At 41.7% G+C, this 24,216-nt stretch overlaps 1 protein-coding gene across 4 annotated transcripts in view; it reads right to left on the reverse strand.

Annotated features, from left to right (window-relative positions):
* The window catches only part of IQCK (IQ motif containing K), a 122,659-nt gene that overhangs the window by 93,214 nt on the left and 5,229 nt on the right, over positions 1 to 24,216 (reverse strand). For 2 of the 4 annotated variants that reach the window (XM_086692946.1, XM_086692944.1), the window contains exons 2-4: positions 21,277 to 21,341; positions 19,790 to 19,919; positions 17,996 to 18,093 (exon numbers count right to left, since the gene is read on the reverse strand). In XM_086692946.1, coding sequence (XP_086549072.1) covers positions 17,996 to 18,093; positions 19,790 to 19,919; positions 21,277 to 21,341 — 293 coding nt within the window. The remainder of the gene's footprint in view (positions 1 to 17,995; positions 18,094 to 19,789; positions 19,920 to 21,276; positions 21,342 to 24,216) is intronic. The other 2 variants (XM_086692945.1, XM_086692947.1) reach the window with 2 other exon arrangements.

The raw sequence follows: 24,216 nt of genomic DNA on the forward strand, positions 1-24,216 counted from the left end.
TTCGGCTCAAGTCATGATCTCAGTGTTCATGGGTTTGAGCCCCACATGGGGTTCTATGCTGACCGTTCAGAGCCTGGAGCCTGTTTCAGATTCTGTGTCTCCCTCTTTCTCTGCCCCTCCCCTGCTCACACTTTGTCTCTGTCTCAAAAATAAATAAACATTAAAAAAAAAAAAACCCAACTAAGGATTGCTAATATAATTCTGGACAGTTTCTCTTCATTTTCTTCTCCTAATATTTTATCATGAAAATGTTCCTTCTTTTTTTTCTTTTTTCCCCCCTTCACTTCAAAATAGCCAACTCAGCTTCATAATCTTAGATAAGGTTGAAAAAAAAAAACTGTTGTGAAATTGATTCTCACCCAAAAGGAAAGTGCTGCTTAAAATTTTTTACTGAAAGCTTTACTATAGCCGTTAGTCCATAAAACAGAGCAGTTCCCGAGTTGCTGGAGATTGTTTGCAGTCTTCTACCTCCTTGCTGATAGCCTTTTATTAAAAAATTGAAACACTGCTGGCCGGGGTAATAAAATTAAATGTACTGCAGCATGTAACAGGGTTTTCTAAGTCTGCCTTGCAACAGTAGGGTTGCCTTCAAAAAGCCATCTTTAACCCAACTAAGAAAATACTTGTACAACAATGCAAATATGTATCTAGCATGGATTGCCGTATAATTTAAACAATTCAGCAATTGTAAGATGGCAGTGTCTCTTTCTTTCCTGTCCATAAAAGATGCATTGTTCCCTTGGCATTTACTGCAGTGTTTGGTGGTAAAGATTCCTTCTACCAAGGGAATGCAGTTTGACTTACTCTATTAAATAGACTTTTAAAATAGCCCAATGGTCTGATGTATGAAGGTCATGCAGACAGATTTAATCACTTTTGATGCAAAGAAATAAAATGGAAGAAATTGTGTTTTCCTTCTGATCTGAGCAAGTGTGGACGTGCCGTGCATACTCAGACACGTGGAACAGTGAGGATATTGTTCAGCTGTTGTTTAGTTTAAAAATTATCTGCCAGGGAGCTGAAAGAGAGAAGGGAGAGCAAATGAAAAGTTGTGGTGAGTGAAGAGATAAGAGAGGAAGTAATAGAGAGAAAAATTAAAGAGTGAGATTAAGAAAGTGTGGGCACCCAGGGTTTATGTAATGCGGACAAACATACTGAGTTCATGATTGTTAAAGGGTGAGTATGTGCAAGTTTCGGCAAGCAGAGGAAACAGTTAAGACAACCTCAAACAAGGTTAAAAAGCAATTTTTAAAAATCCAGAATTAAAAGGAAAAAGACTAAATGACAAAGACATCATCATGTCATCATGAGTCTGCAACTTACTTTAAAATGCACCCAAAAAACAAGGTAGATGGATAGACGGATGGACTGATGGATTGGTGGACAGATATGCAACCAATCCAATAAGCAAAATGGTAACTGTAGAATCTAGGTGGTAAATATGTGGATGTTCCCTCTGAAATTCTTTCACTGTTCTATATTGCTGGAAAAATTTTGTTATAAAATTCGGGGGTGGAAAACATCATCATAAAAGACTGAAACCCCAAAGAGAGAAAAGGCAGAAATTGGAGTTCAACACAGACAGCACCTTGCACCGATGTTCATGTTGGGTACGCCCATAAGAAGCAGACTAGAAGTGCAGAGACTAGAAAGAGAAACTACTTGCATTGGAAAGTCACTGAATCTGCATCTGTAGATTCTGCATCTGTAATGAATGTAATTCCACCCCAGAAAGGTCAAAAGCACATGCTGTGAGGTTAGTGCACTGAAGTGTGGCTTGCTATGGCATTGTGTTTGTTGAGATTCTTTGGGTTTGCAAGGTTTAGAAATCTGTTCGGGTTACCTTGGTTACTGGGTATTTTTCACAAATCAGTTTAGGATAGATTTTGCCGCAGCAAACAACCCCTAAATCTGAGAAGCTTATATCATCAATGGCTTTTTTTTCACTCATGTTACATGAACATTTCAATCAGCTATAGCTCCCTGCTCCACGTTGTCTTTACTCTGGGATTCAGGCTGACGAGCTTCTCTCTAAAATAGCGCTAGTTATCACATTAAGTGAATACGACATGGTGAACCATGCTTTGACTCTTAGAGTGTGTATTTGGAAATGACATATGTCACGTTCACACATTGCTTTGACCTAAGCAGTCACATGGTCAAGCCTCCCTTAGAGAGAGGCCACAAATATTTTTGAACACGAATATAGTCTCGCACACGGGGTTAGTGTAAAGGCAGAAGGTGTGGAAGGAAAATGGGAATTCCTCTGACTGGGGGCAGGTCTCAGGGAGAAGTGGACCAGGGTCCATGGCTGTTCAGGGCGCAGGTCTGGCTAATCACAGTAGCCTCATCTACCTATAGCTTTGTGGCTCAACAACAGTTCTGGTTCTCAATCTACGTGGGACTCAGCCCTGTGGCATCGCTACTCCCCAGAAGGAAGAATCTGATTGGATTGGTAAGATACTACTCAGAATGGGCCATCCCTGTTGGGCAGAGCAATTGTACCAGATCATTTCATAGCCACTTGGCATTCTCAAGTGGCTGCCCATAGGGTGTGACACTTATTCTTGGCTCAATCACTTGTAGCCAGGGTAATGGGGACATGGACAAAGCAGGGACAGAGGGCTGAAGTTAAGGCTGTGGGTGTGGCATGCACTTAGAATGTCATAGCCTCCTTTCCCACATAGCTATTCTCTACAGTAAACTTCCAGACGCCTGAGAACCAGCCCCCCAAGACAAAAGTGATAACTGATTCTAGAAACGAGCACTCACTTGGACTACAGCCAGATGCCAAAATACTTATCACAGCAAACTTCAAACAGAAGTTACATTTTCCCCGACTGCATTGAATTTCATTAAAGAAAAATAATACTTCTCAAAAGAACTTAAAAATACACACTCATGGGGCACCTGGGTGGCTCAGTTGGTTAAGTGTCTGACTTCGGCTCAGGTCATGATCTCACAGTTTGTGGGTTCAAGCCCTGTATCGGGCCCTGTGCTGACAGCTCAGAGCCTGGAGCCTGCTTCAGATTCTGTGTCTCCCTCTCTCTCTGCCCCTCCCCAGCTCACGCTCTCTCTCTGTCTCTCAAAAATGAATGTTAAAAAAATTTAAAAAAAATACACTCATAACACAAAGTATAGACCAAGACTTTCAGCACGGGCCACGTGCTCATTTCTAAAAGTGTTCTGAAGTAAAAGGAATAACGCTAAAATAATTCTACCACACCTTTCCTGTGACAAATCTATTTTTTCCACTCCTTAGAAAAGTTTTTCAAACAAAAGTGGATGGTATTTCTAATTCCCTTATTGGTCAAGGTCAGGAAACAGAGTTTCTTCCTTCACTGACCAGAGCCCTTGTACTTTTTAAAAGATATTTGGGTATTTTATTTAAAAAATTTTTAAAAGACTACAATAAATGACTGTAAGATAGCACAGGACTCTAAGAAGAAATAGATTTGTTTTACTGAATTATTCATAGTAGCAAATTTTAGTGTCATGAGATCATCAAATGACTTATCAGGAGTTAGAAATAGTTTCCTGATACTAACTTTTATTTACAATAGTCTTCATTGTAATGGAATTTGATGAGCAACCAAAGCAAAAGGGAAAATTTTATGCCGTGTGGGATAGAATAGGAAAAGAGGCAGAAAGTCTTATCACCTCTATCCAGACCCTGCATTTAATCCATATTTAAAGCTGAGATAAGATTTATTTTCAGGCATCATTTTAGTCATGCAGAAAACTCCTGATTTCTTTCTAAATTATGCACAGTGCATTGTTCCGGTTTAGTCCTGTTCAGTAAACATTTACTGAGGACCTACTAAGTGCCAAGCCTGTGTTAAACACAAGAGATAAAGAAATGAGTAAGCTATGGCTGCACTGTGGTTATTAATTCAACATCCAGCAGCCAACCTCCGGCTGGAGGTTGCTGTGATGAGTATGGAGGATTAAGTCCATCTCCAGCTCCAGGTATGAATCCCGATTAGGCAGTCCAGATAAGCCCACCCCACCTGCCACCTAGACCTAAACCTGGTCCACATTTATCCTGGCCCGAGGGATTTGCTGAATGGAGAATGGGTGCATAATCAATTTCAGACTGATAAAGTATGAGGGAGACACAGAATCCAAAGCAGGCTTCAGGATCTGGAGCTGTCAGCACAGAGCCCAACGCAGGGATTGAACCCACAAGCTGCGAGATCATGACCTGAGCCGAAGTCGGACGCTCAACTGACTGAGCCACGCAGGTGCCCCAGGTTGCTGTAGTTGCCGGGGCAAAGCCTAGGCCAGTGGCAGTATCTGTTTGGCCACTCTGAGGGAAGCCAGCCTGAGGATAAAACCAACTTTGCAAGAGGCCACCCAGAGAGGCAGAAGAGAACCAAGTCTCTGGTTTTATCATTGAGTTCTCAATCAAACCCATCCTGAAATCTTCCTTCTTTACCTCAGGACCTTTTAGTTTCCTGAACCAAAGAATCCCCTTCATTATTTAAGACAGTTTCCTGCTGTTCACAGCACAATGAGTCCTAGCCAAGATAGCTGCCCAGTATCCTTTCTGCCTTCTTTTGGTAACAGCACCTTGAGTTCCTTTTGGGGATCTGTCTTTCCCCAATTCTAAAGCTATGTGCACTGGGTTAGGGATCCTTCACTTTGCCCAACAGCCCACTGCCCACTAAATTCCCCTAGTTCCAAGGATTGATTCCAAAGTAGGTCATTGACCTGAGTCAGTTCAATTAGAAACTCAGGAAGAGACTTTCTCTAAGGCATGAGACATAGGCTAGTGTCACAAGGCAGGGACCATTTGAGGGTGGAGCCACGCCAGAGGAAACTGAATCAAGAGATGGAGAGGGAACCAAATCGTGAAGACATCATCTGGGTCCCCAGATCAAGCTGTGGAAGATCTCCCCACGGGAGAGGACATATATAAACAAACAAACAAACAAACAAACAATCTTTTTCATTGAAGTCAGTTCGAATGGGGTTTTCTGTCATGTGAGGGACTGGCCCCCAGAGTTAACTAGCAGATACGGGAATAGTGAGTTCTGCATACTTAACACATCCAGCTGGAACAAACTCTTTGAGTTCATCATACTTTTTACTGCTGACAATATAAACTTTTATCAAAAATTGCTTATAGCAAAAATTATTAACTTAATTATTAACCAAAATATTTTCAGAGCTGCATTGGAAAGAAATCCCAAGTGCAGTTTATAATAGCCACTAAGCCAGCTCTGTTCAGTATATCTGTCCAGTTATGTTCTTATTAAGTTCTCACCTCTCATGTTCCAATTAAGCTAATCCAAAGGCAGGGCTAGATGTCAGTGGATCACCAAGAACATGGAGCCAAATGTAATGTCTAATCTTAAGATGATGTTTACATGTCTCAAACTTAATTTGCCACTAGAATACAACCCAATTCATGACAGAATAGGAATGGTATTATGGCCTTTTAATCAATGTTCAGTCTAAGAAAAATGCTATCTTAACAATTGCATAGTTGATTTTCTTTTCACCTCTTCCAAATCACATAGACTCCGGGCTGCCCAGGGATCCCAGGAAAGGCAGCTATAAATATAAATAGAAGATCAGGAAGGTCAATGTCAACAAAGATGCAGCAAGGAACAGGCAAGTCTTCATGAAAATTCTACAAAGACCTGTCTTGGTATAAAAATTATTTGCAACCTAACTTCACAGTTATGCCTCCAAGAGATCAAGGGGTCTCTTGCACTCCCTTCAAGGCCTGCCCTCTGCTCAGAGAAGATGGAAAAATTGATCAGGGCCTATGCAAAAGGAAGCTTCTGGCAGAGGCTCTGACAATCAGGGCTTTCTTAATCCATCTCACTATCCCCGTCTGAAATTGGGTTTATTCTTTTCTTCACTTTCAACCTGGACCCATGTCTCCTCCCTCTGTTTTCTCACTTGTTGCCAGCTGCCTCTCTTCCTGAATCCCTCAAGCACAATCTTGAAAGACAATGGCTACCCCCTACTGAACACTCACCCTGTGCTAAGTACCATACACAGAACATCTTAATCCTCCCAAAAACCCTGGTGAGGTGGGTACTATGGTTATCACCCTCCCCATTTAACAAATAAGAAAACTGAGACCCTTAGAGTTTTAGAGTTTAAGGAAACTTCCCAGATGCCCAGAGCTAGCAAAACTTGGAGGAGGGAGGGCACCTGGGTGGCTCAGTCAGTTAAGCATCCGACTTTGGCTCAGGTCATGATTTCACAGTCTGAGTTTGAGCCCTGTGTTGGGCTCTGTGCTGACAGCTCAGAGCCTGGAGCCTGCTTCAGATTCTGTGTGTGTCTCTCTCTCTTTGCCCCTTCCCCGCTCACACTCGGGTCTCTCTCTCTCTTTCTCTCAAAAGATGAATAAATGTTAAAAAAAAAATTTTTTTTAAAGTTGGAGGAGGGGATTCAAGCCCACCCTTTTGATTACAGCAACCCTACCTTACCTTTCCTTACTGTATTCTCAGAGCCCTCCACATGTCTGAGTTTAACCTCCCACTACTCTTTAACTCCCCACATGGCCAGTCTCAACCCACCTCTTCGTTATATACTGCCCTCATTCTTAGTTTTCCATTCCAGGCCTAAGGAACATTTTTCCAATTCAATTTTGTTCTTATTTTATTGCTATTTTTCACTGCAGCTGTGCCAGTCACTGAGCTGAACACATTATCTTATTTAAATTCTCTTACTATGAATGATATTATCATTATATGTAATAATATGTATATCATTATATATATTATAATAATATATATATATATTATTATTACTATTTCTATTTCACAGAGGAGTACACTGAGGCTTAGAAGGTTAAAATTACAAGGTCCCAGTGCTAGCCAGGTCCAAAGTCACATACCTAGAAAGAGGTAGAACTGGGCTCTCAATTCAGGTAAGCATAGCTCCAAACTCTATGCTTAATCATTAAGCTTCCCTTACACTGCCTCCCACATAACAACAGCAGCAGCTACTACTACAAAAATCTGGGTGTTTTTAGGATTTCAGAACAAGGGTTGGCAAACTTTCTTAAATGGCCAGGTATACATATTAGGCTTGTGTTACAACTATTCAACTTGGCTACAGTGAAAGAGTGCAAAAGTGCACTTTCAGTGCAAAAGTGGCCATAGACAAAAATGTAAAGGAATGGGTGTGGCTGTGTTCCAATAAAATTTCAGTTACAAAAAGAGGTAGCTGGCCCTACAGGCCATAATTTGCAGACCTCTGCTTTAGAACATTATCAATCACTGATAGATGCTTTTTCATGCAGAAGCATGGAAAAATCCATAGTACTTTATTTCTGACCCAGAAATTTGATTTCAAGAAAGCTCAGTTTCACCCATTTCCTGGACAGTCCTTTTATTATTCTAAGGGATTAACAGTTTAAACATCTTTTGGCTCTGGAAGTAGTTTATGACTTGGGTTTTCTTGTTCCTAAAAAGTAGCAGGAGAAATGCAGCTCTCTAAACAACCAAGAGGGCCAAAAGAATCAATTGAACCTTATTTTCACTTTTTAAAAAATGGTTTCCAATCCTTTAGACATTAATTCTCAAGAGAATTTTAGGATACCTTGCAGTCTTTCTTTCTTTTTCGGTCACTATGGCTGTGATTCGAGCAGCTTCTTCAGCATTGGAGGGCCCTTAATAGTGCATTCTCAGGTTCTGAGCTCACCATATTATTTCCAAGGGTTATGTTTAGATTTTTACAAATATATATTACTTTTTAAAGGCACTAGTATTTTTAGAACGATGAGGAAAATCCATCCTTGGCCATCTGTAATACCCAGAAATTAGTAACAAGGATACTCCATTTATTCAAGCAACAACTGGTCACTCAGCAGGGACCATGGGGAATAACATTCCTTTTACAGACTCGCTATTTTCTAGGCATCATGTTAATCATGTTAACAACAGTTAATATGCATTGAATGTTGTCACGCTGCCAGGCACTCTTCTAAATTTTACTTAGCTCATTTATCCTCATGACAACTACGTATTATTAGGTTACTATTCTTATTATTCCCATTTTACAGATTAGGAAACAGGGGCACAGAAAGGTTAAATACCTTGTCCAAAGTCACTTACTAGTAGATGTTCAGAGTCAGAATTTGAACTCAGTTGGACTCCAGAACTTGCTCTTTCACACATTACCTCATTTAACCCTGTCCATAAGCCCACCAGTGGTTTACAAATGAGGGGAGGAGGGAGTTGCAGACAAGTAACTTCCCTGAAGTCACTAGGCTAGAGCCAGAAGTCAAACCTGCCACCTGCTGCCAAATCCATACTATTTCTAATACAGTATATGAGGTGAATTGCAAAAAGGGCCACCATTCTTTACCCCTTCCTGGATCTACAACCTTTGCAGTGTAGTTTTATAGCTCTTCCCATCAAGAGGTGGAGTCTATTTTCTTACTCTCTGAATCTGAGCTGGCCTTGTGACTTGCTTTGGCCAACGTAATGCTGTAAAAGTAGCAATATGCCAGTTCCAAACCTCATCAGGCTCAAGAGGCCTTGAGAACTTCTACTTGAACCCTCGCACCCCTGCCCAGCTACGATGTGAACTCTCCAGGGTTAATTTGATGGAAGCTGAGTGGCCAAGTTGAACAGAGGTGATACATCCCAGCTAAGGCCTTCCTAGATCCAGCCTGACCACAGACACAAGAATGGCCCCAACCAAGGCCAGAAGAACCTCCCAGCTGAGCCCAGCCCAACTGCTCTCTTGCAGGAGAATGAACTAAATAAACTGTTGTTTTATGCCACTAACTTTTGAGGTAGTGTGTTATGTAGCAAAAAATCAACAGATGCCGTGTATAATAAGTGAAATGCAATTTATAGCCAAATGCTCTCCCTATTTAGCAGACAGTCAAGACTGCTACGACAGCCCCCTGGCATAGAGCCATGCCCCTGAAAGCAAGAGGACAAAGCTTCAGAGCAGAAAAGGAAAATCCTGTCACAAAGCCACTGCCCTTTATTTTATAAGGCAACCATGGGGTCACCCTCAGGTCAGAGCCTGTTGACTTTCTTTCTAAAGCCTTGTCTTTTGAGGATGACTTTGATTTTTAGAAACAAAAGCAACTCCTAGCCAAGTTTGGGAATGAAGTGATCAATGCTGCCATTGTTACAAAGAAGAAAGAAAAGAAGTATGACTATCAAGTTATAATAAGATTTTCTTGTATGGTTTACAAACTGGATCGGACAGCAATTCCAAGAGCCTCAGAGCGAAGTATTTTCAACACTAACAGCCTTATTGGCATTCAGCAGTCCCCCCTTATCCACAGAGGATAGGTTCCAAGACCTCAGTGGATGCCTGAAACTGCCGTGAGTACCAAACCCTGCATGTAGTATGTTTTCCCCGTATATACATACCTATGACAAATTTAATTTATAAATTAGGCACAATAAGACAACAATAATTTCAACAATGTTTTTTAAGTTTATTTATTTATTTTGAGAGAGAGAGAGCAAGCTGGGGAGGGAGGGGGCAGAGACAGAGAGGCGGGGGGAGAGAGAGAGAGAATCCCAAGCAGGCTCTCGCTGTCAGCACAAAGCCTGATGCAGGGCTCGAACTCACGAACCGTGAGATCATGACCTGAGCCGAAACCAAGAATCAGACGCTTAACTGACTGAGCCACCCAGGTGCCCCCATGGGTACTTCTTGAACCTCTGTTTCCTTATCCATAAAAGAGGGACAATAAAACCACCCATTCAAAGGGTTACTGTAAGTAACAATGCGATCACAATGTGAAATAATGCCTGGCATATGGAAAGTACTCTACAAATGATTGCCATCAATCACCATTGATTAATCACTTAGAAGGTAACTGTTGGCTAATGGTAGATGATTAAGAAATAGCTCTTACCTTAGAGCTGTATTTCATATTTAGGTACTAACTTCCAAAATGTGAAATTGGGATCTGCTATCTGGACCCACTTAAATGCTGTGACATTCAATCAAATGTAATAAGATCAGGTAAAAACCCAGTTTCCTCTACTGAAAATCTATCCAAGCAATAAAGATGAAGTACTGATACACGTACAACACAGATGAACCTCACAAACACTGTACTAAATGAAATAAGCCAGATGTAAAAGACCATATTATGTGATTCTAGTTATTTGAAATGTTCAGATAAGGTAAATCTATGGAGATAAAAAGTAGATTTGCTGTTGCTTGGGGGTAGGGGTGGAAATGAAGAGTAACCAGAAATAGCCACTAGAGATTGAGATGGGGAGAGGTTATGGAAATGTTCTAAAATTAGATTGTGGTGATGGCTGCACAACTCTAAATGTGATTCAGTTAAAATGAGTGGACTTTTTAAAATCCTTTTTTTAGAGGCACCCAGGTGGCTCAATCAGTCGAGCATCTGACTCTTGATTTTGGCTCAGGTCACGATCTTGCGGTTGTGGGATTGAGCCCTGCATCGGGCTCTGCAATGACAGCATGGAGCCTGCTGGGGATTCTCTCTCCCTCTCTCTCTGCCCCTCTCCCCTACTTTCACTTGCTATCCTAACTCCATTTAACATACAAACACAGGTGGGGTCTTTTTTTCATGGTTTTAATATATATTGATTTTTCCAGGAAAGCAACCACCACATATACTGAGGGAAAAGTGTACTTTGTTCTATTCAGAACCTAAGAGTTTCTCACCATTTCAGAAAAATCCTAATACCATGGGCAATATCACTTACAGTATCTGAATGACTGATACATCATGCGTGATGCAGTCTGCCTTTTGCAGCTATCATATTCATGGTGATTCTTTTTTTTTTTTTTAATGTTTTTATTTATTTTTGAGACAGGGAGAGACAGAGCACGAGCAGGGGAGGGGCAGAGAGAGATGGAGACACAGAATCAGAAGCAGGCTCCAGGCTCTGAGCTGTCAGCACAGAGCCCGACGCAGGGCTTGAACTCACGAACTGTGAGATCATGACCTGAGCTGAGGTCGGACACTCGACCGACTGAGCCACCCAGGAGCCTCTGATTCTATGTATATGTACAAGCAAGTCACTACTCATATCTTCTAGTATAGTTTTACCTGAGATTTTAAAAAATTAAAAAATATTACATATGTTGTAAATGGTTTCCATTTTCTTTCTCCTTTATGCTATAGTCTGCTATAGTATAAACAGCCACTATATATATATATATATATATATATATATATATATATATATGTGTGTGTGTGTGTGTGTATACGTATATATGTGTGTATACATATACACACACACATATATATATATGTTTGAAATTATTGCACAGATAGATGCAATAGATTATTAGCTAATGAGCACCTAATGAATCATGCCTGCTAGGTCCATGCCCCTTATGCCCCTTTGCAATGTGACTTTGCTAATTTTTCTAGAAGGAGTCTATTTCTCACCTACTTATGGGTTGCCATGTGAGTTGCTGGCTTTGTGAATTGCTTTGACCAGTGGAACGTGGTAGAAGGGTTGCTGTTGGAGTTCCAGAGCCCCAGCCTCACATTTCTGCCTTTGCCCTCTTGGAAATGTCCTGAAACCACCAGGCTGTAAAGAAGCAGGGCTGGCCTGCTACAGGATAAGAGCCATGAGGAAGAGAACTGAAGTGCCTAGCCAACACCAGCACTGAGGCCCCAGCCATGTGCCTGACACCAGCTTGGACCTCCCAGCCCTTCCCAGTCACCTGCTGAAAGCAGTCACATGAGTGAGTCGAGGTAAGACCAAGAGAAGAACATTCAGCCCACAGAAATATTAAATCAATGTGTTAAGACGTGCAGTTTCCAGGTAGTTTGTTATAAACAACACACACAGCAGGGGCACCCAGGTGGCTCAGCTGGTTAAGTATCTGACTCTTGATTTTGGCTCAGGTCATGATCTCATGGTTTGTGAGTTTGAGCCCCACATCAGGCTCTGCAAAAAGACTGCGGAGCCTGCTTGGGATTCTCTCTCTTCTCTCTCTCTCTGCCCCCTCCCAGTTCACATGCACTCTCTCTCTCTTTCTCTCAAAATTACCTAAGCATTTCAAGATATGAAAAGGCTCTTTAAAATGTGACAAGGGGGCACAGGGCCCAACAACACAGAGAACCTTGTGCTGATGAGTTCCCACTGCTCCTAAAATAAAACCCTCACTTTTTACTGGCTTATATGATGTGGCCACTGTAGAGCGGCCATCTTACCTCCCACCTCATTAGCTTGCTCTGCTCCCCCCATACTGGCTTCCTTTTTGTCCCTGGAAGAGGTGACTGAATTTGGCAGTACTGGGTCATTAAGAAAGCTTAAGAAGAGTTGTGCTGGAGGATTTCAGGGTCAAAGCACCACAAGTAAAAGAGAGAATAAATGGTGTAAAAAGATGGAGGTGAGGTGTGTCACTGTTACTCAATGTGTCAGTGAAAATGGAAAAGAAAGAAAATCACCTAAATTGGGGCAAGGGCCTATTTATTTATAACATTTTTTATAATTACCAAAGTAATTGACACTTATTTTCAATTTTTCAAATATTATTGAAATACTGAAATATAAGAGAGAAAAGACCTCTAAATTTGCATTTCCCCCCCCCCCCCCCCCCCCCGCTTATTTGTGATTTTCACTTATGGGCTGACAGGTTTAGATACTATCATTTACCTTTGGCTTGGTCTATGTACTGTGCACGTCAGTATATACACAGGAAATGCCTGTGCAGTATCTATTGTCAATTCAGATATAATTCCACCAACTATTTGTACCAAGTAATCATTTCCCACTCTTTATCTTTCACAGAGTATGTTTGTTTAACACAATATAAAATACTGCTAGCAGCCAGCTAATTTCACAGCAACACTAAAAGGTCCATAGACTTTCTTTTTTTTTTTAATTTTTTTTTTTCAACGTTTATTTATTTTTGGGACAGAGAGAGACAGAGCATGAATGGGCGAGGGGCAGAGAGAGAGGGAGACACAGAATCGGAAACAGGCTCCAGGCTCTGAGCCATCAGCCCAGAGCCCGACGCGGGGCTCGAACTCACAGACCGCGAGATCGTGACCTGGCTGAAGTCGGACGCTTAACCGACTGCGCCACCCAGGCGCCCCCCATAGACTTTCTTAATAGATGGTCACTTTAGTGTCCTACAGTTGTCACCTACATCTTCTCTATGACCTTTTTACATGTAGTTGAAAACAATGATCTGGGAAAAGAATGAATAAATTTATTCCACTTGCTAAGAACATCTTAGGACATGCACAGGGTCTTTATCTAATCCTAAGGCTGAGATAATTATTGCAAATCATTCACTTAAGGTTTAGTCTCCCAGTTGTAATCTCCTCCAAAAAAATCAGGACTAGAGAAATAAAGCTGAATTTTATTCTGAGCACTTAAAAGATTAAAATATGAGAGCATCTGGGTGGCTCAGTTGTTCGGGCATCCGACTCTGGATTTAGGCTCAGATCATGATCTCATGGTTCACGGGACTGAGCCCCACGTTGGGCTCTATGCTGACAGTGCAGAGCCTGCTTTGGATTCTCTTCCTCCGTCTCTCCCTCTCTGCCCCTCCCCCACTCCTGTGTGTGTGCGTGCACATGTGCATGCTCTCTCTCTCAAAATAAATATTTAAAAAAACAAAAGATGATAATATCCCATGATGAACAAACTGATTAGGATCTTTATGAAAGTCACCAGAGTTCAATTTATAATATTTAAAATGACACGTATAAAGGAATTGAATTATGAATTAATCAAAATCAAAATCATCAAACTTACACAGCTTGTGTGCGACAAAGTCAGACTAGAAGCAAAGTCTGCCTGATTCTGGAGGCTGGGTTCTGAAGCACTGGATGAGGTACCATAGACTTCCTCTTTTGTGTGTGTGTGTGTGTGTGTGTGTGTGTGTGTGTGTGTGTGTGTGTTTAATTGGCCAGGTGCTCTATGACATAGTAATTAGGTATCACTGATGCTTATCTCTCTCTCTCTCTCTCTCTCTCTCTCTCTCTCTCTCTCTGCTTTATTCCCTCCAGTTTTTCAGTTTTTCTTGGAGTGTCACAGTACTCACGGGGCCAATCTAAATAAACGATCCTGCCCCACGATGTCTACATGAGGGCTCTGTCTGTGTGACTGACTGCCCCAGATCTGCCTCATTTCTTACTGCTCTTCTCCACAGCTTCCAGACCCATCTTTCATATCAGAATCTGGCCTGTGCTTTTGGCAAGCCACTGGACTGACACCAGTGTCAAACTCCTAGTCTCAGGAAGCAGACTGCTTGGCTTGAATCTTGGCTCTACCACATACTGGTTGTTCCCTTGAGCTTGTTGGTTAACCTTGGTGCCTCATAGTCCTCATCTATAAGATAAGGGCACATACGTTGGGGTGCCTGGGTGGGTCAGTTGGTTGAGTGTCCGACTTCAGCTCAGGTCATGATCTCCAGTCTGTGAGTTCAAGCCCTGCGTCGGGCTCTGTACTGACAGCTCAGAGCGTGAAGCCTGCTTTGTATTCTGGGTCTCCCTCTCTCTCTGCCCCTCCCCTGCTCAAGCTCTGTCTCTCTGTCTCTCAAAAATAAATAAACATTAAAAAAAAAAAAAAAAGAGCACCCACATTGGAGGGCTGCTGGGAAGATGAAACTTTCTTCAGACAAAATGCTTAGAACAATGTCCGGCACAAAGCAAAGGCCCTAAAGCGCTAGAAACTACTATTCTTCAATTCCAGCTTCTTGCTCATCCCCCTGGCTCTCCATTGGCTAGGAGGTCCCTTCAATTTTAGAGGAGGGGCTCCTTATTCAGCTCTAGCGCTAGGGGCAGCCTCCCTACAGTCTACCTTCCTCCAGAGGCAGTAAATCCAGACACTGCAGGTATGGTTAGTAAATTACTTCTGGAATGTAATAGCTAGGGCAAACTGACAAGTGTTCCCATAACTTAACTGCTATCTTAAAAGTTGGCTCTCACTTTTGAGGAACCGTATTAATTCATTCATCCGACAAATATTTAGTGAGTCCCTACCACGTACCAGGCACTGCTGGAGCTACATCATAGAACAAAACGGAAAATAATGAAAGCAAGGGAACATAACTATAAGCCAGCATTTTAAGGGCAAAATACAAATCAGCAATTATTTCTTGAGCGACCTAATATGAACACTGCTTCAAGATATAATTTGAATGGTTCCAATAAACAATGAATTACGCTGCTGTTTAAGAGTCATTTGGATGCAAGTTCAGTTGTGGGTGACAGATAAGAATGCTTCAGTTATGTAATTTTGGCTGGAGGCTGGTTATCATTCAGTTTAGCATCTATTCCCACTGACAGGATGTGAGGAACAGCTGAATTGAGAAAATGCAAATCTGTTGTGCAGATCTGGATAAGAGGAGCTCCATTTGGGTCTGACAAATGCTGATGTAATTTTCAAGGCTTCAAAAATAACCCACAAAAGGCTACATGACCAGGGGGTGAAAAAAGAGGGAATCACATTTAATTAACAAATCCCAAGTCAGGAAATGAAAGAAGTAATTCACCCATCTTGCATATTTGTAGCACTCAAGTTACTTGAGCTTCTGGGAAGAGCCTGAGGGCAGGCAGGGCAGGAAGCTAACCTTCCTTGGTGCCAATGAATATCATTAAATACTTCCCCTCATCCTCCTGGTCATCCTTTTAAGAGGTGAGGAAACTGAGGCTCACAGATCCCCTAGGTTTCCCACTGCAAGGAAGTGGCTGAGCAGGATATTGGACTCCAGTGTGTCTGGCTGCCTTTAAAGTTTATCAATTTTCGCAACCTAACAGTTTTAAGAACTCATTTTCTACATTCCCTGATCGTTCATTACAACATTTAAACTTTAATGCTCCATTCAAGCACCCTGCAGCATTTGATGTTTAGACTAGTTTCACTTAGTCCCAGTGGCAGCTCATCTGCAGGATGTCGAAGATGAAATATGAGCTGGCATGAGGATGCCTCATTAATCTCTAATACAAACAGAAATTTTTCTGATTCTTTAAAAGGATTTTATCATTGCTTAGAGGCTGGAAACTGTTTCTAGCCCCCTCATTACAAAACTATTTATGGACAAACATTAGATATAGAACCCTCAATGTAAAATCTTAATTACTGCCCTTTTAGCTGATTTTTGTGTGCTCTGAAGGGGTATAAATTAGAAGGATAACAGCTGAAGAAATTAGAATAAAGTCTGCACGATTCAATAGAGCTGTGCCAAGTCTAGATGTGCATTCACAGCACCTAGATCCCTTCTTGTTTTTTCTCCACGTCCATTCTTATTTCAGAGGCTCAAATAAGAACAGAAACAAAGGGTAGGGAAAAAAGAAACTCCAGCTACTGAAGGCTTTACTGCTCGTTTATGGTTTTCTTGAGGACAGGGCCATATCTGGTCCTCTCTGTGTCTCTCCCTAGGGTCTGGCCCCATAATCAGCACATAGTAGGGCTAAACAAATATTTGTTGAATAGAACTTAATTTGGGTGACCTAATCTGTCTGCAGATATTCCTTACACATATTCAAACAAAGGTTATTCCACTGTGCTCATTTCATTGTTTAATCATTGTGATCCACCCTTTGTTCACTCTAATAAAAGGCAAAGCACACTTAATATACTTTGGCCAACAGCAAGATTAAAAAGAAAAATCCCGGAAATGTGACTTGCGAGACTGTGTGGTCTCCCTCATTTAGCAGCAGGACCTGAGGCCAGAGAGACAAAGCCACTTGACAATGGCAGGGTCAGGCCAAGGCTCTGCTCTCTGGCCCCTGGCCTCACTACCAATCCACATGGCTGCACCTTGCACCTGTTAACACCACATTGAGGAGGGGAAGGTCAGTTATGAATAGGGGACAGGAATGAAGTCCTCAGGAGAAGCCAAATGAGCAAATGAACAAATGCAGGAAGTGGAAGCAGTTCAGATTTTATAACCTGTGGCAAGTAACAATCTGTTCTTCACACAACAGATATGGATTTAAAAATCAGTGTTTCCTAGAGCTATTTAGAGGACAGTCTCCAACTCTCATTGTTTGGGAGGGATGAAATTAGGACTATCTGGGGTTTGGGTGTCTCCTCAGTATATAAAAGCACTATCCAGGCAGTATCCACTTCTCAGAGAGAGGCTCTGTGCTGAAGGGCAACCAAACAGTTCAAACCATTAACTGCGAATGCTCTCAAGATCCTGGGATGTGTCAAACTGATTGGGGTTTGCACTGTAGTTACTGCCAATCTTTTAAGTATCATTTTGAATCATTTAGCCTGGATTTGAATCCCAACTCTGCCATTCATCCTTGATCATCATTCTAAATGTCCTTGTTCTCCTGTTGCCTCATCTACAAAATGCAGACGGCACTAATAGGAATCTCACAAGGCTGTTGCTAGGGATGCATGAAATCATGGATGGTAAAGCACTAAGAAAGTACTTGGTCAATATTAAATATTGTGGCTATTTTATATTCTTCATGTGGGCCATGCCCAATTCTAGGATTCAAAACTGTGCAGGGAACACACACGTCCAAAGTATCCTGTCAGCTGTAGAAAAGAGGGAGCCTCCATAAGGGTGTTTACAGGAAGGTGTGCAGGACTGGGACTCCATTCACACACATAACTGGCTGCAGCGTGACAATGACTACTGCTAACGGAGCACTCACTATGTGCCAAGCCTCTCCTGAAGCAAGCTACATGCACGGTGCTGGACACGAAGTGGAGTAGCGAGAGGCCAGAAGTGGGAAGGCCAATCCAGAGTCAGATAAAATTTAAGGAGAGCTTTAATCTGCACACAAACACAGTCAAAGGGAGTGAAAGATCCGACAGACCTGGTAGATGCCAATTACCCAGGAGAAAGGCAGGCAGGGAGGCCAAGAAGGTGGAAAAGCTCTCCGGAGCAGATGGCAGTGCGTGTGTGTATGCACAACTAGATGTCATGGCTGGAGTGGAGTGAGTGACCAAAACACAGCCTTCCCTCCCAAAGGGATTGTTTTGAGAACAACCACTGGATGGTACTGAGATAATGAAGTACCATCTGATAAAAAGAAATTACTGAGCATTCAGAAATAAAGAAACCCCACAAAGCAACTAACCTCAAAACATTTTTCTTTCTTTGCTTGGTGAAGCAGGCTAGCCATTCCAGGAAGCAGAACTGGAAAGATGAATGTTTCCAAATATTCCTTGGGGGAACCTAAACCAAACAAAAAAATCCCACTGAAAATCCCAAATGGCCCAAATGAATCTGGGAGAAACGTTTGCTTCTGAACCAAAAAAAAAAAGATACCATCCATGAAATAACATGACCTTAATGTTACATTTTACTCCAGACTGCTGAGTCGGGCTGTATTCTTGAAGAAACTTAAAATATCTTTGAGCCTCTGCAGAATGGCAAGGATGGAGATGGGGTCTTGCACAGGGCCAGGGCCACAGGCACAGACAGTAAGGAGGCCAGTGTGGCTGGAGGGAAAGCAAGGCAAGTGTGGTGGTGATGAGGCCAGAGAGGAACAGGGTGGGGGTACGACGTCTAGGGCCTTATGGCCATAGTAATGGTGGTGGTGGTTGTCAAGGCCCGAAGCACACCAGCAGAGATAACAGAACAGAGCGATAGGAGAGGTCTGGCACCAGGGAGGGCCAGAGGAACTGGGCCCAGGGAGATGGAGAAAGTTTAGATCTCTGGCTCCAGGCCACAATGCAGGGCAGTATGATATTTTCTTCCACTTCTTACATTTCCCTCTCTTTGATTTTAATGTAAAATCAAAGTATGCTTGGCTGTTAGTTATCGTCTTCATTATATTTTAACATTCAAGATAAATCAGTGGGATAAAAGATATTTGTCTTAAAAATAAAAATTAGCAGTGCCTGCATGGCTCATTCAGTTAAGTGTCTGACTTCAGCTGAGATCATGATCTTACGGTTTGTGAGCTCGAGCCCTGCGTTGGGCTCTCTGCTGTCAGCAGAGCCTGCTTCAGATCTTCTGTCCTTGTCTCTCTCTGCCCCTCCCCAACTCACTTACTTTCTCTCTCTCTCAAAGATAAAAAAACATTTGGGGCGCCTGGGTGGCGCAGTCGGTTAAGCGTCCGACTTCAGCCAGGTCACGATCTCGCGGTCCGTGAGTTCGAGCCCCGTGTCAGGCTCTGGGCTGATGGCTCAGAGCCTGGAGCCTGTTTCCGATTCTGTGTCTCCCTCTCTCTCTGCCCCTCCCCCATTCATGCTCTGTCTCTCTCTGTCCCAAAAATAAATAAACATTGAAAAAAAAAAATTAAAAAAAAAAAAAGATAAAAAAACATTAAAAAAAAATAGGGGCGCCTGGGTGGCTCAGTCGGTTGAACGTCAGACTTCAGCTCAGGTCATGATCTCACAGTTTGTAGGTTCGAGCCCCACGTTGGGCTCTGTGCTGACAGCTCAGAGAAGCCTGCTTCATATTCTGTGTTTCATCCTCTCTCTGCCCCTCCCCGACTCATGCTCTGCCTCTCTCTCTCTCATAAAAATAAATAAACATTGAAAAAAATTAAAAAATAAAATTAAGGGGCGCCTGGGTGGCTCAGTCGGTTAAGAGTCCGACTTCGGCTCAGGTCATGATCTCATGGTCCGTGAGTTCGAGCCCCGCGTCGGACTCTGTGCTGAAAGCTCAGAGCCTGGAGCCCGTTTCAGATTGTGTCTCCCTCTCTCTCTGCCCCTCCCCTGTTCATGCTCTGTCTCTCTCTGTCTCAAAAATAAAAAAACGTTAAAAAAATTAAAATTGAAATTGAAATTAAAATTAAAACAAGAGCATATTCTTTCATACTTATGTGGTCACCTTGAGGTCTGTCCACCCCATCCCCATCCTGTGGTTTTGCAATGTTACAAGCCCCAAATTACAAAAGACAAAATTTCACTTCCTTACTTACATGTTTTTGGATGGATTTTTTCCAACTTAACTTGAGGACAGGGTACATGTGAGTCCATGGTCAAATGAGGAGTTGAATAAAGGTGCTCTGTATTGAAGCCATGGAAAATCGTTTCCTCCAATGGTGAAACCTGATGGGGGGTGGTATTGGGGAGGGAATCAATTCATAAAATTGTTTAAATAACTGTATTTTCTTTATAACCTAACAAAGGATAAAACTCTGTATTAACTTCAGGTTCAAGGGCATAATGAGCACAAATCTCTGTTCCTCCTCCCTTCTGAGACACCTAAAATGACAATCAAGGAATAAAGCCCTCATAGAGAAAAGAGGACAACCAGAGGATGAAAGATTTGCAAGCATTTCTAAAACAAACAGGTAAAGCCTGTCATCAAATTAAGAAAGAGAAGGAATGGCAGCCCACGATCCACAAGAGGAAATTGCCCCAGAGGATGGGGGTCCCTCATCCCATCAGAACTCCAAAAGGCTTCAATGATTTGGAGGCTCCCTGCCTGCTAATCCCGAAGAAAAGTCTTCCAGTAGACAATCACTTCCCAAGGGCTCGCAGTCAGTTTTTCCACTGGTAGAAGAGACTCATCCAGAAGACAACCCCACATGCACAATAGCAGGAGAAAATCATACCAAAGAAAAATCCACTCAGACCCCTATTTTAAATTTTGAATAAATAATCCAAATTCTCCCACACAGATAAAACACATCAATAGCACAAGAGACAAAGATCAAGACCTACAAAGAACTGACTCTGGAAGAAGCACATACAATTTAGGGAAGAGAACTGTAGTTGGTATCTGCAGAGCAATTTGAGAAAGCATTGCATCCCTAAAGCGAGAAGAGGATGCTATGAACAAGGAACAATCACAGACCAGGAAATTTCTTAGACACAAGAATCTCTAATAATGGCAGCTGCGATAATGTACTAGAAGTGTAGAGACTTAGGTTTGGTCCCATCCCTGTGACCCTGCTCAAGTCGCTGAATGTCTCAGAACCTTGCTCTTTTATTTTAAACTCCATTAAGTCCTGTTTTACTCCAAGTATACTGCCTGAGGGCCCCCCTTCCTAGCTGCCTTGTCCTTGGCCCTCTTAGTACAGTCGTTATTTTGCTCATGCTGGCATGCTTAGGAAACGTGCTCTATCACCTGCTGTCCCCAACATGGACATGTGTTGACTCCTTTGTGAAGACCTTTCTCATCCAGGATCTCATTTGAACCCCACAGAGGTCCTACGAATTAGTCGAGGATCATCTGTTCCATTTAAAAGATATGAAAACTGAGGCTCAGAGAGATTATATGAATGATGCCCTTTAAGTCACACCATTAGGAGTAGAGTTAGTATTGGCCACCATTTCTGGTTTTAACTCCAGTGCCTTCCCTCTCCCACCTCCCTAGCTCATGACACTGACATTCACCAGCCATTGGCACTGTTCTCACGTAAGAACCTTTTATTTGGGTCGGGGTCTGTGTGATACTCACAGTAATCATACCTTCTGGTTTGACTTTACATCCCTCTGGAAAGGGAGGCAGCTCAGCTTCATACTCTAAAGAGTGGGAAAAAAAAATCCTCAATTCCACACTTCATTGCAGTTTGCGATGCAATTTCCCTTCCTCTGAATAAAACATTCTTAAATTTTATTTTCCTTGATGATGTATAGAAATGACAACAACTGGCTATTACAGGTTAGTAATTATCGTGAGCCACCTTATTTAAAATGGGTAAAAGAGGACTGTTCTCTTGCATGACAGAGTCAGGCTTTATGGAAGAGGTTGAGGTTCTTTTGCTGAGAGGGTACAACTTTAGATTTTGCCCCCAAGTTATGGTAACTACCAGGAATGAAAGAAGGAAGAGAATGGAGGGAAGCTAAGGGAAGACATGGATAGCTACAGAGGGGAGGGGAGGGCAGAATAGAAGTGACAGAGAGATGGGCTGTCCTTTGCAGTCATGAGGATGAACATGAAGATGGCCCGGTTGGGGTATGCATTTGGAAGAGCAATCCCATAAAGACCTTGCTCCTCAAAGTACACTCAAGAACGAGCAGCACTGGGCATCCCTAGGAAGTTAGAATTGCAACACCTCAAGCCCACCCCAGACCTGCTGAATTTGAACCTGCATTTTAACAAGATACCAGCTGACTTGGGCACACAAGTGGTAGCTCTGCTGTAAACTCCAGTAGTTTCCTATCCTGGCTGCACACTAGCATCACTGGGAAGGGGAGCTTTTTGAAAATACTAAAGTCTGGGCCTAACTCCAGAAATTCTGATTCAACGGGTCTAGGGCAGAAATGCTCATGGGCTACATTAGTTACATGCCTAAGAGTGGTAAAAATATTTCTGGAATAGTCAATGTTTTAAAGGCAAATGCATAATCACTTTGTAGCGAGGAGGAAAAAACAGTTTCTGGGCAAGATGGTATTGATGGAGTATAACTGAATTGGACACATGCTTTCTTCTACCACCTGGTTCCTTGTAAAACATCTCTTGAATTTTTTTTAAAAACTCCTAGGTATCAGGCTGTGATGAGTATGATACGCTGCAGGAGCAATTTTGATTTCCAATACTAGCTATATTAGTTTTCTACTGCTGTGTAACAAACTACCACAAACTTAGCAACTTAAAACAACACAAATTTATTATTTCACAGTTCCTGTGGGTCAGCAGTCCAGGTATGGGTTAGTCTCATCAGGGTGAAATCAAGGTGTTGGCCATGGCTGTCTGAGGGTTGGGTCTTCTTCTAAGATCATTGGTTGTTGGCAGTTCTCAGTTTCTTGTGGTTGTAGGTCTAACGTCCCCATTTTCTTATTGTTGGTGGGACTCCCGGCTCCTAGAGACCACCCTCGAGTTCTCGCCATGGACAGTTCACACAGGGTTAGTTGCTACTTCGAGATGAGCAGGAGTCTCTTCTGCTTTAATGTCTTTGACTTGTTTTAAGGGCTCATCTGATTAGGTACAGTCCACCTACCATGATCTTCCTAATTTAAAGTCAACTGATGACGAACTTTAATTACATCTGGAAAATCCCTTGACAGCAACGCCTAGATTTGTGTTGGATTGAATAACTGGGAGGTGTGTGCAACTGGGGAGTGGGAATCCTTGGATCTTAGAATTCTGCCTACTGTAACAGCTCGGGCTCTACCACTTTGTTTTTCCTCTCAAGCAAATAAATTCACTCTTCTTCCCCAAACAGTTTGAGAAACACGAACATGGTATGAAAACTATTTATTTAGATTTAAGATATATACATTTAGAGCTCGGATTACAAAGGCAATACATGCTATTGTGAGAAAATTCCAAAGAATACAGACCTGTCTTATGTAGGGAGTGTAAGTCACATCTGATCCCATCACAACCATAATAACCACTGTATTTACTAACATATGTATATAATATGCAAATACATTTATTTACATTACATCTCCTACACCAGGTCAGACCATCAAAGTATAGAACCTCATAGCACAGTCCTTTTTCTTCTTCATTTATATCAGCTTTATCCTTATTTGAAGTTTGTAAAAATTAATGACTATCTCTTCTAATAGACTGTGTATTTTGTGAGGGAAATTGTCTGGGTCTGCTTATGCTCAGTATCATATTCCCAAAGAATACTTGCTGAATGAATGAATGAACAAAATAAAGAGTATAGCAAGTTACTTTTGACCCTTTATCTATCAATTTGTTCATATTTATTGACGGCCCGCTATGTGCCAGGAACCATTCTAGATGTTGAATGTGTGACACCCTTCAACGTTGTTATATACAGGATATGCCACAATTATTTAACCAGTGTACTCTTAGTGGGTGTTCAGGTTTTTTACAATGCTTCATTATTACAAACAATGCTGCCATGAGCATCATTATATATACATCATAAATTGGAAGGGAGATATTTTTGTAGGATTAATTCTTAGAAGTGGAATTGTTCTGTTAAAGAAAAAAAATAATTTAAAATTTGGGCCCAAATGCCAAATGTTCCTACAAAAAGTTTACAACAATTTATACTCCTAATAGTAAGACTCTCTGTTTCTCTGGGTTATTACCAATCCTATATTTAAAATGATATTTTCCTTTTATCTGCATTTCATTGTCATTTATTTTTATTTTTTCTATTTAGATTTTTTCTAAGAAGGCTTCTTAGGAGTTCACTTAAAGTTGATGGAAAAAATGCAAATTTTTTCATCATACAACCACAAAAGATAAACAGTTGAAATGATTATGTAGAAGCATGGGAAAATACATTATCTTCAGGACAATCTGATATGTTTGTGATTTCAAGTCTGTAATATTTAAGAGAATCTGGCATATTTGAGAACTTGTCACTTTTGCCCTGTGATTTCAATTTAAAATATATAATTGATTACAGACTGATGCTTTTTTCCACTGAAAGCCACATGAGTTTGTATAAATTTGATTATGTTTGTA

The sequence above is a fragment of the Puma concolor genome, chromosome E3 (genome assembly GCF_028749965.1).
Source record: "Puma concolor isolate L17-30 chromosome E3, mPumCon1.1.hap2, whole genome shotgun sequence".
NCBI classification, from domain to species: Eukaryota; Metazoa; Chordata; class Mammalia; order Carnivora; family Felidae; genus Puma; species Puma concolor.